General features: G+C 34.0%; 2 protein-coding genes across 3 annotated transcripts; both read right to left on the bottom strand.

The window, feature by feature from the left end:
* Positions 1–735: 735 nt before the first annotated feature.
* LOC111899854 (uncharacterized) lies at positions 736–3,544 on the bottom strand. The gene is made up of 10 exons (XM_023895727.3): positions 3,117–3,544; positions 2,712–2,786; positions 2,465–2,518; positions 2,308–2,386; positions 2,100–2,227; positions 1,944–2,027; positions 1,782–1,865; positions 1,543–1,694; positions 1,326–1,476; positions 736–1,233 (listed from the first exon to the last, which is right to left on the bottom strand). The coding sequence occupies exons 1-10, from the start codon at positions 3,489–3,491 to the stop codon at positions 922–924; spliced, it is 1,494 nt and encodes a 497-aa protein (XP_023751495.1). The 5' UTR covers positions 3,492–3,544; the 3' UTR covers positions 736–921.
* A 3,501-nt stretch (positions 3,545–7,045) lies between these two features.
* On the bottom strand, positions 7,046–9,793 carry LOC111899855 (zinc finger CCCH domain-containing protein 30). Of its 2 annotated transcripts, none has more exons than XM_023895728.2 (2): positions 9,578–9,793; positions 7,046–8,843 (listed from the first exon to the last, which is right to left on the bottom strand). In XM_023895728.2, exon 2 carries the CDS (start codon positions 8,764–8,766, stop codon positions 7,306–7,308), a length of 1,461 nt encoding a protein of 486 aa, XP_023751496.1. In that variant the 5' UTR covers positions 8,767–8,843; positions 9,578–9,793; the 3' UTR covers positions 7,046–7,305. The 2 variants fall into 2 exon arrangements, with proteins under 2 accessions (XP_023751496.1, XP_042755305.1); XM_042899371.2 differs by lacking the exon at positions 9,578–9,793 and adding an exon at positions 9,085–9,499.
* Between the last annotated feature and the right edge of the window lie 4,669 nt (positions 9,794–14,462).

The following is a 14,462-nucleotide window of genomic DNA, read 5'->3' as shown; positions in this document are numbered from 1 at the left end:
TACAAACCCATATTTAAAATTAAAATTAAGGATCAATTTGAAAAGAATAAAATAAACCTTTTGCAAAAAAAAAAAAAAAAAAAAAAAAGGAATTAGGGAAGCCTTTAAACTTTTTTCAGGGTGTTATTTTGTTTTAGAAGTCCGAATTTGAGTTTGGAGAAAACAATCACAAGGAATCTCATTGTCTGCTATTGAGATAGATGAAACTGAAGCCGAAAACATTTTCTTCTTGGAAAAAACTAAGGCATCACCATTATTTGACCGATTCGTGAATTAAATTATTGGTACAAGTGAAATGAATAGTCATTTGTGAGAACACGTCATTTAATTATTGTCCTACATAAGTTGCCACATGAACAAAACCTTTAAAAAAAAAAAAAAAAAAAAAAAAAAAAAAAAAAAAAAAAATCATAGAAACTAAATGTGTATGAAAAAAAGTAAGTTATTTTGCAACAAAAGAAAACATTACAAACTAAATGTGTACAAAACAAGTTAAAGGGCTTATTTTACAAGAAAAAAACAATAAGGACTAATCATATAAAAAATTGAAAACTATGTTACCCCTATAGATGATTTTCCCAACAATTAATTGATACTCGAGTTTTCTATAACATTAAATAAATATCCAATCAAACTATTACAAGAGGAATCACATCTTCATCTTCATGTTTTTTCCTTTTTATCTATTCATCCTCACCAAACAAAAAGATGTGACATTACATATATAAAGCCTGATTTTTAATAAGATGTGTAAAACTTGCATTTCTTAAAAACATTATATGGTTAAACATTAACGAATACATATACAGCTTATACCATATACAACAAGACCACTGCCTTCAGGATTTATCAATCAACTAACAAAAATGTTGCCCTTTTGTAAATTAATTTGTTCCTATTTAACATACAAATTTATAAGACCTAAACTAATCTCACAACCGAATCCCTCAAACAATCTTCAGGTTTTGGTTTGATCTTAACAGGTTTACCAAGCTTAGACTTATCTTCCATTTTTGCAATATCACGAGCCTTGTCACAAACAGGAAATCCCTTATCATCCCATGATTCCAAAATTACCCCTGACCCCACACAAACCTCTTCTTCATAAAAAGCTGCAAATTGTCCAGCTGCCAGACCCTGATCATCTTCAGGTAATTGAACAGTGCCAATGTTTTCATTACCATCTTTTTCTATATGCAAACTGCAATCATAGAAAACCGGGCCATGTCGAACCTATAAAAAACTTGTAAATGTCAAATTTTCTATTAAGTCTTCCTTTCTGCATTAAGTCATGTCTAAATAAGAATCAGTCTTTCAAGGTTTACCTTGCATCTTAAGTGGTTCAGATTGTGAGGAGGAGATCCACTGATCCACCTAAAGGATCCAACACGAAATGATCGCCTTCTTTTATCAACAGAATAATAATTTCTTGATACAAAAACCACGTTGTTTTTTACATCTTTCTCAACAACATACCTGCATGGACACATGTATTTTTACAAATCTTTAAAGATTTTTACATAATAAAAGGTAGGAAATTACCATGGTCCTCCTGCAAGACCCAAACCTTGGCGTTGACCAATTGTGTAAAACCAAAAGCCCCTATGACTTCCTAAAAAATCCCCTGTTTCAGCTTCCAATAGTATACCTTCTTTTTCACCAATATGTCTTCCCACAAATTCACTGAACTTAATCTGTATAATTACATAAATCCCCACTTGAAATATATATATATATTATTATATCATCTCCAAAGTTGGGATTTTTGTTAGCAAACATACCTTTCCAAGAAAGCATATTCCTTGTGAATCCTTTCTTTCTTGGTTAGGCAAATCAAATTTTCGGGCAAGCCTTCGGACTTCATCCTGATGATTTGATAGGAGAATTAATCGATATTTAAATAGTAGATTCATAAATTCTGTTTTTTCATAAAGCAAACTTACTTTTGGAATACATCCAAGAGGAAGCACTAGCCTTTTAAGCTGAGCTTGTGAGAGATATGAAAGAAAATAGGTCTGATCCTTTAACTGAAATTCCAAGATTTATCCTTAGTGACAGTGACAGTGAATAAACGAAAAAAGGGAAAAGTATTTATTTACCATATCCTTTGAGAGTTGAAGAAATGAAAGCTCATTGGTTTCATCTGTAATGGGATGAATAACTTTTGCATAATGTCCAGAAGCAACAAAGTCAAAATCCATGTTACTGATGGCATCCATGAACGCACCTAGAGATAAAAAGTGAAATTAATGCCAAATGGGTTCATCAAAGATGAAAGCAAGCAGCATGATTACAAAAAATAGGCACCGAATTTGATTCTTGTGTTGCAAAGAACATCGGGGTTAGGCGTACGACCACGTTTATACTCATCAATAAGGTAAGAAACCTGCAACATTGTAAGTAATAAGTTCCATTGATGATGATGATGATGATGAGAAAATGCATCAAGAGGGGTGTTACTTACCACTTTATCCCAATATTCATCTGTCAGATGAACAACTTCTAGTGGTACATCAACCTGAAGCAAATTTGTTAAAACAAATCTTGGAAGAAACAAAGAACAAGATCACGTAATCAGGGATTTAAGTGATAGAATTGAGAACTTCATTTCTTAAAGCAGGGAAGTGTTTTTGAGCCTTCAAATCCAGTTAAGCCCTAAATGAAATCTGAAGATGAAATGAGATGGATAATATGAAGGTGAAGAAGGCAACCTGATTGCAAACAGCTTTTGCATACTTCAAATCCTCTTCCCATGGACATTCAGACCAAAAGTTCTCGAAATCTTCCTACGAACAAATTCAGTACCAGAACTAGCTAAGGAATTATAGGTTTCAAACTTCAAAATGCCAAATAGACAAACAGAAAGGTAAAAGTAAAAAGGAAATACGAAAGTAAGAAACCGATAAGAGAGGGGATTTTTGTTCATTTTCGATGTCAAACTACTGAATTGGAGCAGATGCGCCATCCGAAAAGAGATGAACAAAATTGTAAATACTTACAGGTTGAATTTGAAGATAGCCAAAAAATTAGGTTTATATTCAAAACCAGACATTGTGGTCATAAACGTGAATGGGTTTATTCGTATATGCGTGCAATCAAAAGAAAAGCTTACGCACTTGGAACCAGATTTTAAGGTAGAAAGCGGTGCAGGAGTGTCCGGCTGCGTGGAGGAGGCGAAGGGCGACACTGCTATCAACGCCACCACTGAGAAGAACAGCAATTTTGAGAGGGCGCTTGCTATTGGGCATTGAGCAAGACAAGTAACTGTTGTCCAAATCTGAAATTGTGTCATTCGAAATTTGGGGAACTGCTGTAGATGATAGAGAACGAGGTGTGTTGATGGATAAGGTCGTTCTAACAGCTCGAGGGTAGCTTTGTCGAATTATTAACCGCCGGGGTTTGTGAATCGAGTGTGAGAAGAAAGCCTTGAGGGGTAAAGAGTACAGCTTGGTGGTGGGGTGAAACAGAGCGGCCATTGTTGTTCTGAGCATTTTTTCATCGAGCTATAGTTGGATGATGCTGCTGTGTAGAAAATAATAATTTAGAATGCACTATTTACATATTCACCCCTATAGTTTAAATTTCCTATCACCTTTACATTAGACATAAATAGTTCAACACTACTACTAGCCCAAGGCCCAAGCCCATACTCTACTTCTTGATCCTTTCTTGTATGAAATCAACTCACTTGCTTAATTTAATATAACTGCAAAACATGTTTAATGAAAAATTTTCATTTAAAGTCTTATTATAAACTTTTCAAGAAATAATAATACATTTTAAATCAATTAGATGTATTATGCTACTTTTGATCTGTAACCCTTTTATTCTTAGTTTTAAATTTATTATATGACTTTTATCCAATAATACACATAATCATTTATCATTAACAAAATACTTGTATTTAGTATATGTATTCCTCGTAAGAGTATGGATGCCCGACAATATTAAACAAAAGTTAAAGATGCGCTATCAAATATTAATTTTCCAAGAATAGTAAACAACAAAGCAAACACACGATTTGAGGAACACACCTACACGGCTTATACTCATAGTGACCCACAGCAACTATAGAATGTTATAATTATACCATATTTTTTTCTTAAATATATTGAATGAATCGTTAGTATAGTATAATAAATGAGCCTAATTAAATAAGACATTTAGGCATGACAAATCAGGGTTAATGATTCAAAAGGTAATATTTTTGTTTTCTGTTCATATTTAGCTTAAATTTTGTTTTATATGCTAAAAAAATAATATCACCTGTAACAACCGATAATATATTAATATTATCTTTTTTTTAATACGAAAAATAATTTCAATGGTCAAATATAAACAAAAAAAACATTGTTGCTCAAATATGAATATAAAACAAAGTATGATACATTTTAAGTCATTAACGTTATGTTTTGTTTTGATTTGGTCATCTAACTTTTTTTTTTTTTTTTTTACCGTTGGCCATTAATCTTAACTAATTGATGTCAGTTACATCACTTATAGACATTTAACGGGTTGAACCGGTTTCTTAGCTAAATTGACATTTAAATAAATTAGACAAAAGAAAAAGTTAAAGGTCACATAAGTAATTCAATGTATCATTAAATGTGATATATCCGTGATAAGAAGGTTGTCTTCTTCGTTATCATTCCATTAACCAAAGGCTAGGAGAATAACTACAATTTTGAAGCTCTTTGTCGTACGAACTCAAGAAGCAGCTAAACGGTAGCAATGTAACCTTGAACACTACTGAGTTTTATCATGTATTGGAACTGAACTATGAAGGGGGTATTTCTTCAACATCCATTCTCTTATAATCATGGTGTGAAATTTACCTTTAATAGGCTCAAAACCTGGATAGGCTCGACACTTAGATATACCCAACACTTTCCAACACTTAGATACATGCAACACGCTAAAATAGCAACATTTATTTGTTTTGGAAGGTTACCTTAGTGATTCAGTAACCTCCAGTTACACAATTCAAGGTCACAAATGAACATCATTTGATGGCATCTTCATACTTACATGTCAAATATCTTAGCCTCAAATAACAGATGTTACAAACATATACTTTTATACTTTAAATTCAACATAGTTTTGATAGCTTGCGTGGTTATAATATATGATTAGTATTTTTGTTTTGCGGTGTTAACTTTTATATAAAATAGCGAGAGCATGAAAAGTAGGCACCATGATGCATCAAGGCTGCCATCACCTCTCACGTTCAATAAGATATCATAACCTATGATAAATATATTTCTTACAAATGTAATTTATGAACAACCCACAAAATTAGGTCACAGATTACGTGTAAATTATCAACTCACGCATTGTTTACCATTATTTTAAATTTATTATGTTAATCTATACAGTATACAGCTTTGTGGCCTTGTCAATATGCATTTCATATTTCTTCGAAGAGAAAAAAAATGTACGATATATTGTTGTCAATAAATAAAGCTGATAAAGACACAAAACCAAAAACATCTCCAAAATAATCCCACCAACTCTTGTTTTGGCATCCACCTCATCGACCAGATTCCCATTATACAAAAGCAAATAAATTGCACTATATAATAATAAAGCAGTATGCAGCACAAAACTTAATATTTTAATACTTCTTTTACACACATATTAAATTTAAAAGATACATGAGATAAGACTGAAATGAGAAATAGTTATAAATAAAGGCATATCCTTCCAAGACCAGCAAAATAACAAATAACAACTTATAGGTCATGCATGAAAGTGAAGTACGTTGTTATAAATTTATCAATTAGTTTTACCAAAGAGGATAATATTTTCTAAAGCTTAATGGATTGACCTAAATTACTTTTTATTCAAAACTTTATCATAAGTTAATAAGTCCAATGTAATTATAAATTTTATATTATCAATAATAAAACAGATGAAGGTATTATAAATTCAAAATACACATTGAACGATATCGACCCATTTGTCATTTTCTTTTTACCTATAGTATATACTTTTAATTTGAATTGCTTGATGCAGATAAAGAAATATAACTAAAAATGCTCGACATTGTTTATCCAAAATTGTGTCAAGAGGGCATCTTTAATAATAGGGACTTTTTTTCTGACTTATTATTATTTATTTTTTTTAGTAAGCACTCAGCCCTACTGAAATGTATATCATATTTTGTTATATTTTGTTTTTTTATTGATCACTCAATATAATATATATTATGTAGTCAATATATAATATTGGTTTGATCATCTAAGGTCTTTGTCTTCACTAATGTCATACTACTCCTTCAATTATATTAAAGTTTTGGAATATATATATATATATATATATATATATATATATATATATATATATATATATATATATTACAAATCATAATAAATTTTAATACAAACCATAACAAATACATTATTAGTTATAGTAATAGTAAATTTTAATATATATGTGGAGGTTTTATAGAACATTTTAATAGTTGGGGATAAATTAATTAAATTTATAAAAGAAATTAAAAGAAAAAACTATAGAAAAAGTTAAATAGTATTAGAGATGCTATTTAATTTGAAGTCAAATTTAAAAGAATAATAATATGATGTTTATTTTAAATTATAATGTAGGTTAACCATATGATATGAGTTTTTTCAATTCTTTATTTGTGACAAAAATAATGCCAATAAATTAAAAGTAAGAATATTAAATTACGAGATATGAAGGTATTGGAAGATTGATGTTGATCTGTTGATTACTGATTGTACATCATCAAAAACAACCAAACTACCAAATTCAATCACTTTCTGTCCCAACAATAATTTCTTTTCTTTTTAACCAAATGGAACACATCATCAACCCTATCCTACCATCACGAAAACGACGCCACTTTATTATAACTATATAAAAAATACTCGGCATCCCGATAAACAAGATAAAATACAATGAATTCCAACATTAATCGTCTGTTGTACATGTTATAAGCACAAAGTACAATTATTTCATTGAAAAATTAGTTCACTACATACATGCCCTTTGACAACGAAACAAAGTGCAAAGAAACAAAGTGTAAACTTAAAAGACGATCAATTTGTATTTATGTTTGTGTTTAAAAATATGTGTAACAATACAAAGAATTCAACTGAATTCCATGAAATCTTGGGTCTTTAGAAAGCAAAAGTCAAATCTTAGAGAAAAGAATTTCCAACCTCTTGATATCTTTTTTTTTTCTTGTGGAACAACAAAAAAATTAATAATTAATAATAAATAGATAAATGAAATTACCTTTCACTCCTTAGCTTGCTCCAGTTTGACTTTGACCGATGTATGCTAGGCAACAATCTGATCAAGCTGCATGTTTTCGAGCCATGCTCCCAAAGCCGCATGATCGTTCTTTTCAGTCTCCGGCGGTTCCACCGCAGCAACCGGCGGTGGTGGTTCCTTCACCAGAGACTGGACCCATGAAACATCAGGCTCAGTGACCTGCAACCTTCTCGCCGGAGCTTGTTCACCTCCGTTCACCGACCAGTCCACCTTTTTCGCATAATCCCATTTCGAAAACTGTGGGCTAAAAGGGGGCAAGTGAGGTTGCTGTTGCTCCATTCCCCTAGGCGAACCCCAATACTCATAACCCTTTGGCGAAAATGTGTTCACCGGCGAGAAAAGGTTCACCGCCGCCTGCTGCCGCTGATGCATTTCAAGGTCAAGAAGCAGCTTAAGCTCCTCCGCGTGAACATCTCTAGCGTTAAATGACAATCTCAGTCGGCTTGCCTGAAGATTGCCACCGTGCAGCTGCAACATAGGTGGTGGAGAAAACGGCGGTGACATGGTGGAGGCGGCAGCCGGAGAACTTCGTGGTGAGGGCATGGCGGAACCTGTAGAAACATACAGCGGACGGAGTTCTTCAGGCGTATGAGCAAAAAAACAGACCCTTCGAGCACAAAAGGTTCCATCTTTACAGAGACGAGTCCTGTATTGAGCAGGGTGAAGCCAGCATTCAAAAACTCCATGAGCGAACTCACAGAGATCGCCACGTCGACACTGTCCTTTCTTGAAATCGGGGCATGGAACACAGCTGTAATGGATTTTTCTCGGGTCACGTCTTCTTGCACTTTCACCCGGATGAATAAACGGGCATTCAGTCCAATCATGCGAATAAGCTCGTGAACATGGCCGAATCTTGAACGCAAACATTCGAAACTCGTCGGTTGAATAAGCATCGCTTTTTAAATCGGGAAAAAACGGGTCAATTGGGTATTCCTTTTTCTCATTTGATTTGAAACAAGTAAAATCATCTTCTTGTTCAACCCAAAATCCATCATTTTTAAGCAATTTTTCAAGTGAAATCTTCAGGTTTGGTAGATTTGGAGGAACGAGAAGAACGTCAACAGGACGACGACCATCGGCGTCGACTAAATCAGGGTCGGCGCCGGAAATTAACAAAATCTTGATGACGTCAAAAGCGTTAGAAGAACCACCGGAAGCGGCACAGTGAAGAGCGGTTGTTTTATCGAGGCCACAAGAACTATTTACATCAACCTCTGTAAAAGAAAGTATTAACTTTACAACATCAAGACTACCATAAGTTGCAGCGATCATCAATGGAGTTCTATGCTCCATTAACATACGTTTTGAGCTTCTTTGACGCCCATACCAGAGTCCCACTTCGTTAATGGCGGAAGGAATACGAGTGATTGATTGCTTACATCCGTCTACGTCATTATTAGCTGCTAGCTCGAGCAAATTGGAGAAAGATGAATCGGGTCGGATAATTTTTATTGAATCATTCATATCTTCGAACAGGGAAGCAGATGGAGTTTTGAAGATTAACTGATCGACATGCTTCTTCAAGAATCGTGGAAAACAATCTGAGTTCATAAATCATAATCGAATTAGAATCATAAACTTTAACGGGTCTTAATCTAAAAAAAATGCTAATTTTTTTTTAATCTTATATAGTTGTTATTCCCTGCATCTGTACCCCAATTAGAAAGAGAATTCTATCATGGCATTTGGCAAAACAAATCAAACTTTTAAAAGTAAAATCAAGGAATGAACAGCTGTATTGTTTAATTAGAATAAAGAATTCAAACTACAAGAATAGCTCACCAGAAATATATATATGGGGTTTGGAAGATCAATGAAATGTATGCAAATCATGGGTATTTATAGAGAAACGATAACAACAAATTCTACACAGATATGGTATTAGAAATCAAGAAAATAAAATTTTCAAAGATTTTCCAATACAATCGCCTCCCTGACATATCCCAGATACGAAATTATTAAATTAATGTGGAATGTTCTAGACGTTACTCTTTGGTTAAAACTTCATGCCCTAAAAAGGTAAGACAGAAATACCTTCATCTTCACATAAGATCTCAAAAACAGAAACACCACAGTAGAAAGGTGAAACTAGAGACAAAATTCCGAAGCAACCGTATATAGTTTTTCCAACTTTACCAAAAACTAAAAAGAAAAAAGAAAAAAGAAGAAGAAGAAATCGCTCGAGAAAATGGAAACCCAATCACTGATTTGAATGATGAAATAAATTCGTTTCAACACATGAGCGTAAGTTTGTACGTTTTGAGAATTTTCTTACCATTTTCTTGTTAAATTTTGGTCGGGAAATGGTCGGAGTAGAGTTTGAAGAGTAAGTTAAGAGGCGGCAGACGGCGGAGGTGGTGGCGGGGGTACAGTATTGTGTGGAGTAGGTGGGTTATGGTGACCGGGAAAACCGGTGGACCCGCGGGAGCGTCTTCTTCGTTTCCTTGCTTTCTTTATGGAGTTCTGTTTCGTTGAAGGAAAGTGAAATCCTATCCGGCTTTTAACAGCGTTTACAATTTAAACCCCTATTTAACTTTCAAATGAGACCCTTGGAGTTGTAGTAATAGATGTTTAAGACCCAAAAGAAGAGAAACGTTTGCATGTTTGTTATTTTTAGATAAAATAGCAAAAATAATCCCTGTAGTTTGCAGTTTTTTTTTCTTGGGTTTTAGTTTTTAGCATTTTTTTTTTATTGTGGATTTGGTCCGTCCTAAAAATAAAAGGGATAATGACTTAAAAGGATAATCTACTTTTGATTTGTACACATTTAGTCATTGACTTTTATTTTCGTCCACATTTACCCCTTCAATTTGTTAAGCTGTACATACACATTTAGTCCTTATGACCTGTTACTCCAGGTTAGCCGGTAAAAATGACTTAATATGTTAATATATTTCTCATTTTGTACACATTTAGTCCTTAATATTTTTGTACACATTTAGTCCTTAATGGTTTTTTTGTTGCAAAATAAGTCATTTTTGTTTTTGTACTAATTTAGTACTTATGAATGATTTCTTTAGGTTTTTCCCACGACACCTTACATGGGATAGCCATATGGTAGTGGGATAGGTTGAGGTGGTCCTGCTATATGTTGTAGGCCAACATACCTGGTGCGGGTCAGATATAAGGTGTATGCACGGAGGCTCGAGATGAGCAATTGGATTAAGGCGGCATGCCGACAAACCCTGTGTATTCCAGTCTGATGACTGATTGGACCTATTGAATGTTGGCATTCCAGTCCGATAATTGTTTGGGCCAAGGTATTCCAATCTGATGATTGTGGGCTCGTTATGCATGATAATACATTTGTTGTATCGAGTATTTTGGGGAAAATTCACTAAACTTTGTGTTTACCCAGTTCTTTATATTTTCAGGTTCTATCGTTACGAAAGCATGATTGTACACACTCATCAACAGTATTGAGGAATACATATTTCTTATATTACTCTGAATTTCGATAAATGTATTTTGGAATAAACGTTTTTTCTTAATAATGAATTTATAATTATGAACTTTTGCCTTATTTAAAAATGAAATTTTTTTGTTGTGAAAATGAGACGTTACACATAAACATCAGCAGTCTCACACACTTCATCAATGATTGTCTCACGTAAGATGTCGTGAGAGAAAACCTGAAGAAATCATTCATAAGTACTGAATGAGTACAAAAACAAAAATGACTTATTTTGAAACAAAAAATATTAAGGACTAAATGTGTACAAAAATATTAAGGACTAAATGGGTACAAAATGAGAAATATATTACCCTATTAAGTCATTTTTTTCGGCTAACCTGGAGTAACCAGTCATAAGGACTGAATGTGTACAGTTTAACAAGATGAAAGGGTAAATGTGGACGGAAAAAAAAAAAACTCAGTGACCAAATGTGTATAAATCAAAAAATATATTACCCTTTTAAGTCATTATCCCAAAATAAAATGACTATTATGTCTTTAGTATATTTATTTTTCGTTTTTTAACTATTTTATCATAATTAAATATAGAAAACTCTCTCTCTCTCTCTCTCTCTCTCTCCACAATGACACACACATAAAGAACAAACCTATCATCATTTCACTGTATTTCAAGTAGAATTCATTGTATATTGTGACATCCTCAATTTCACGGTCAGAAAAGACCGATTTGTTTATGATTTATTTTTAAAATCAGAGTAATCGTTTAAAGAAAACTAGTACGGAATTTGTTCCCAAAAACAAAAATATGATAACCATTTATCAAAACAATTCTCAAAGAGAATGTATTTTCATTAAATAATAAAACCTCGGGATGTCATGTTCGATACAGACCAAAAGCATAAACAATATAAAATAAACCTTACAACGGTTATTTATAACTACTGATCTATAATCCAAAATCTCTCGTCAAGTCCACCAACTTATACCCTTGTGCCATTACCTGTAATGCAAAGAAAACTGAGTGGGTCAGGCTTGGGAGCCTGGTGAGCATATAGGGTTTTCAACCCACAATAATACATTTATTATATTCCATTATCAAACAATCAACCCAATTACCCATCCCCATTATCTTCGTTTAATCTTCCCAAAATATATTATCCTAAAGGTCATCTCCTATATCATGTTTACCTCTCATCTCCTTACATCTTATTTCCTTATATGTTTGTTCCTAAGAACTTTTCCTAAGGATCATCGCCTGCATCATATAGACAATACTAATTCGGGGATCACTCCTTCAATATGTGACTAGTAAGGGTTAGGGTATCATCGCATGAATTACATAGCCACAACATCACCTGGACTCGTAAATCATAATAAGGGTTAGACTATCATCGCATGAATACACAACCACAACATCACCTGGACTCGTAATTCATAATAAGGGATAAACTATCATCGCATGAATACGTAGCCACAACATCGCCTGGACTCGTAATTCATCACCTGTCTATCATCACCTAATTATCCTCACCTATCTCTTATCACATTCTTTCAACACATTTCATCTACCCATGTTCTACCCAACATATTTGTAGATATAAATTATATATATAGTTTAAATCATTTAACACCCATATAAAAACATCAATTCCAAGCCCATCTTAAACAAACAAATAATATATAACACATAGCACGTATTTCATAGCTAATACTTTATATTTATGTGTTAGAAGAAAGTAACCACACACTCACTTGATCAGAAGATGATCGGACAGCACTACGGCTTGTAAAAGTAATATTCTTCGGTAGATCTGGAAGATCTTCACAAAAATCGGCTTCTCGCGAGCAGAGCTTCGGCTCGGGAATCGCACTTCTCGGGATCTTCAGGGCCTCGGGACTTGCTTCGGGGCTCGGAAATGATACCGGGGCTTCGGGATATTTCTTGCACGTAATCTATGCAAAACGGGAGAGAGGAGAGAAAATGAGCAAATGAATCGGCTGCACTCGACTTCTTTTTATAGGGGGGATGAAACCTGAATTACGCTGGGCGTAATGGGGATAAGGCCGCTGACTCCCCCCCTTTGGATAACATCCGAAATTTAAATTTAAATTTAATATTTTATCTATTTAATAAACTTCAAAAATTCATATCTCCCTCATACGAACTCCGTTTTTTACGTTCTTTATATCCCCGCGTAGGTGAGACTACGCTCTACAACTTTCGTTTAGACTCCATCGGCTAATTTTGACTTTATTTTTATTATTTATTTTTAGTAGGCCGGGATAGGAAAACTCCGTTATAAAATCATAACTTCTTCATCCGACGTCCGTTTTCGCCTATCTTTTTATCGTTTTACTACAATTAACGAGATAGTCGATTCTCGTTTAGATTATTTCGGCTAAAAACCGCTCGGTCTCAAATCGGGTATTCGGGCTGCATGCTGCTAAGTCGAAACTTAGAAAAATCATAACTTCCTCATACGAAGTCAGATTTGGACGTTCTTTTTATGCACGCTCACGGTTTAACGTATTCTACGACTTTCATTTAGATTGGTAAGGCTAGATATCTCTATAACATAAATTCACTTTTTACGTCCCGCTGTGTCCTGCCGGTTCTGTCGCGAAACTTCAACAGGTCATAACTTCTTCGTTATAACTCGGATTTAGGCGTTTTTCATATGTACGGAATCCTTGTAACATATACTACAGCTTAGTTAAGATTATTAATTCTAAATAATCTTCTATCAAAATGTCATTTTTGACGTTTATCGTCCCTAAATTGACTAGCCCTGATCTACGGGCGTTACATATATAAACTATAATTTATTATTATATCTAAATTTCATCATCTCCATCAAAATATCGTCTCATAAAGCAAAAGCTAATCCATCGATAGAGCAACAACCTAACTTTTGCATCTTTATAACCAAAACATCAGGTATCAAAAACCCAAATGCAAAATTGCATCATCAGCCCAGCGGTGGTGCAAATACGACATAAAATGCTTTTTCTCTGTTAAGTGGTGGGATTCCCTGGCGAGGTAAATCGATGATGGTTGGTTAGTGGACGGAGACGGTGTCTTATGTTACAAGCATTTATTAAAACTCATCCAGTATGTCTTGTGTTTGAAGCCAACCACCCTGTGTTTGAACACAAAGAATATCTTAAAAGATTAATTGGCATCCTTTTGGCCCCGTCACTTTAAATTCTACGACAAAACCTTGATGACAATAATTCATGTTGGTTGAACATAAGCATTGGCATTGGTAAGTATAAGTTTTCACCCATATTTGTCAACATTTCCATTCTAGATTGAAACAACTACTCCAAGATTCTCCCATGTCAAATTGGCTTCATCCCCTCGTTTCTTCATCACACTTGTAACATCTGGATTCCCTGAGGTATTTTTATTTTATCCATCTAATTTAAAGTGTTGAGTCTAAGTTGCCACAACGTGGTGAAGGCACCACCACGATGTGGCATATCTGGAATGTTCACGGATATTAAGTTGGTTCCCACAACGTGGCAACATGTTGGCCATTATGTGGCGACCATCTGATGATAAAACCCTAATTCTTGACCATTTAAAGGGAAATATGGGCTAGGGCTTGTTTACCCTTAACCTCCAGTACTCTCAAAACTCAAAATCCTAATCCCTAATTCCTTTTGGTGATCTTTGAGTTCATATTGGTGATTCTTAAGCACTTTTTGGTGTTTCGGTGCATTTTGAAGGAAGTAGAAGAAG

This window comes from Lactuca sativa, chromosome 2, assembly GCF_002870075.4.
Source record: "Lactuca sativa cultivar Salinas chromosome 2, Lsat_Salinas_v11, whole genome shotgun sequence".
Lineage (NCBI taxonomy): Eukaryota > Viridiplantae > Streptophyta > Magnoliopsida > Asterales > Asteraceae > Lactuca > Lactuca sativa.
Note: the sequence above shows the minus strand (reverse complement) of the source record. Positions and strands in the feature narration are given on the sequence as shown.

Coding starts and splice junctions, on each gene's coding strand:
- LOC111899854 (XM_023895727.3), bottom strand. CDS start 3,491: ATGCTCAGAACAACAATGGCCGCTCTGTTTCACCCCACCACCAAGCTG. Junction 2,028..2,099: donor TTCAACTCTCAAAGGATATG/GTAAATAAATAC, acceptor TTGGAATTTCAG/TTAAAGGATCAGACCTATTT. Junction 1,866..1,943: donor CTCTTGGATGTATTCCAAAA/GTAAGTTTGCTT, acceptor TCAAATCATCAG/GATGAAGTCCGAAGGCTTGC.
- LOC111899855 (XM_023895728.2), bottom strand. CDS start 8,766: ATGAATGATTCAATAAAAATTATCCGACCCGATTCATCTTTCTCCAAT.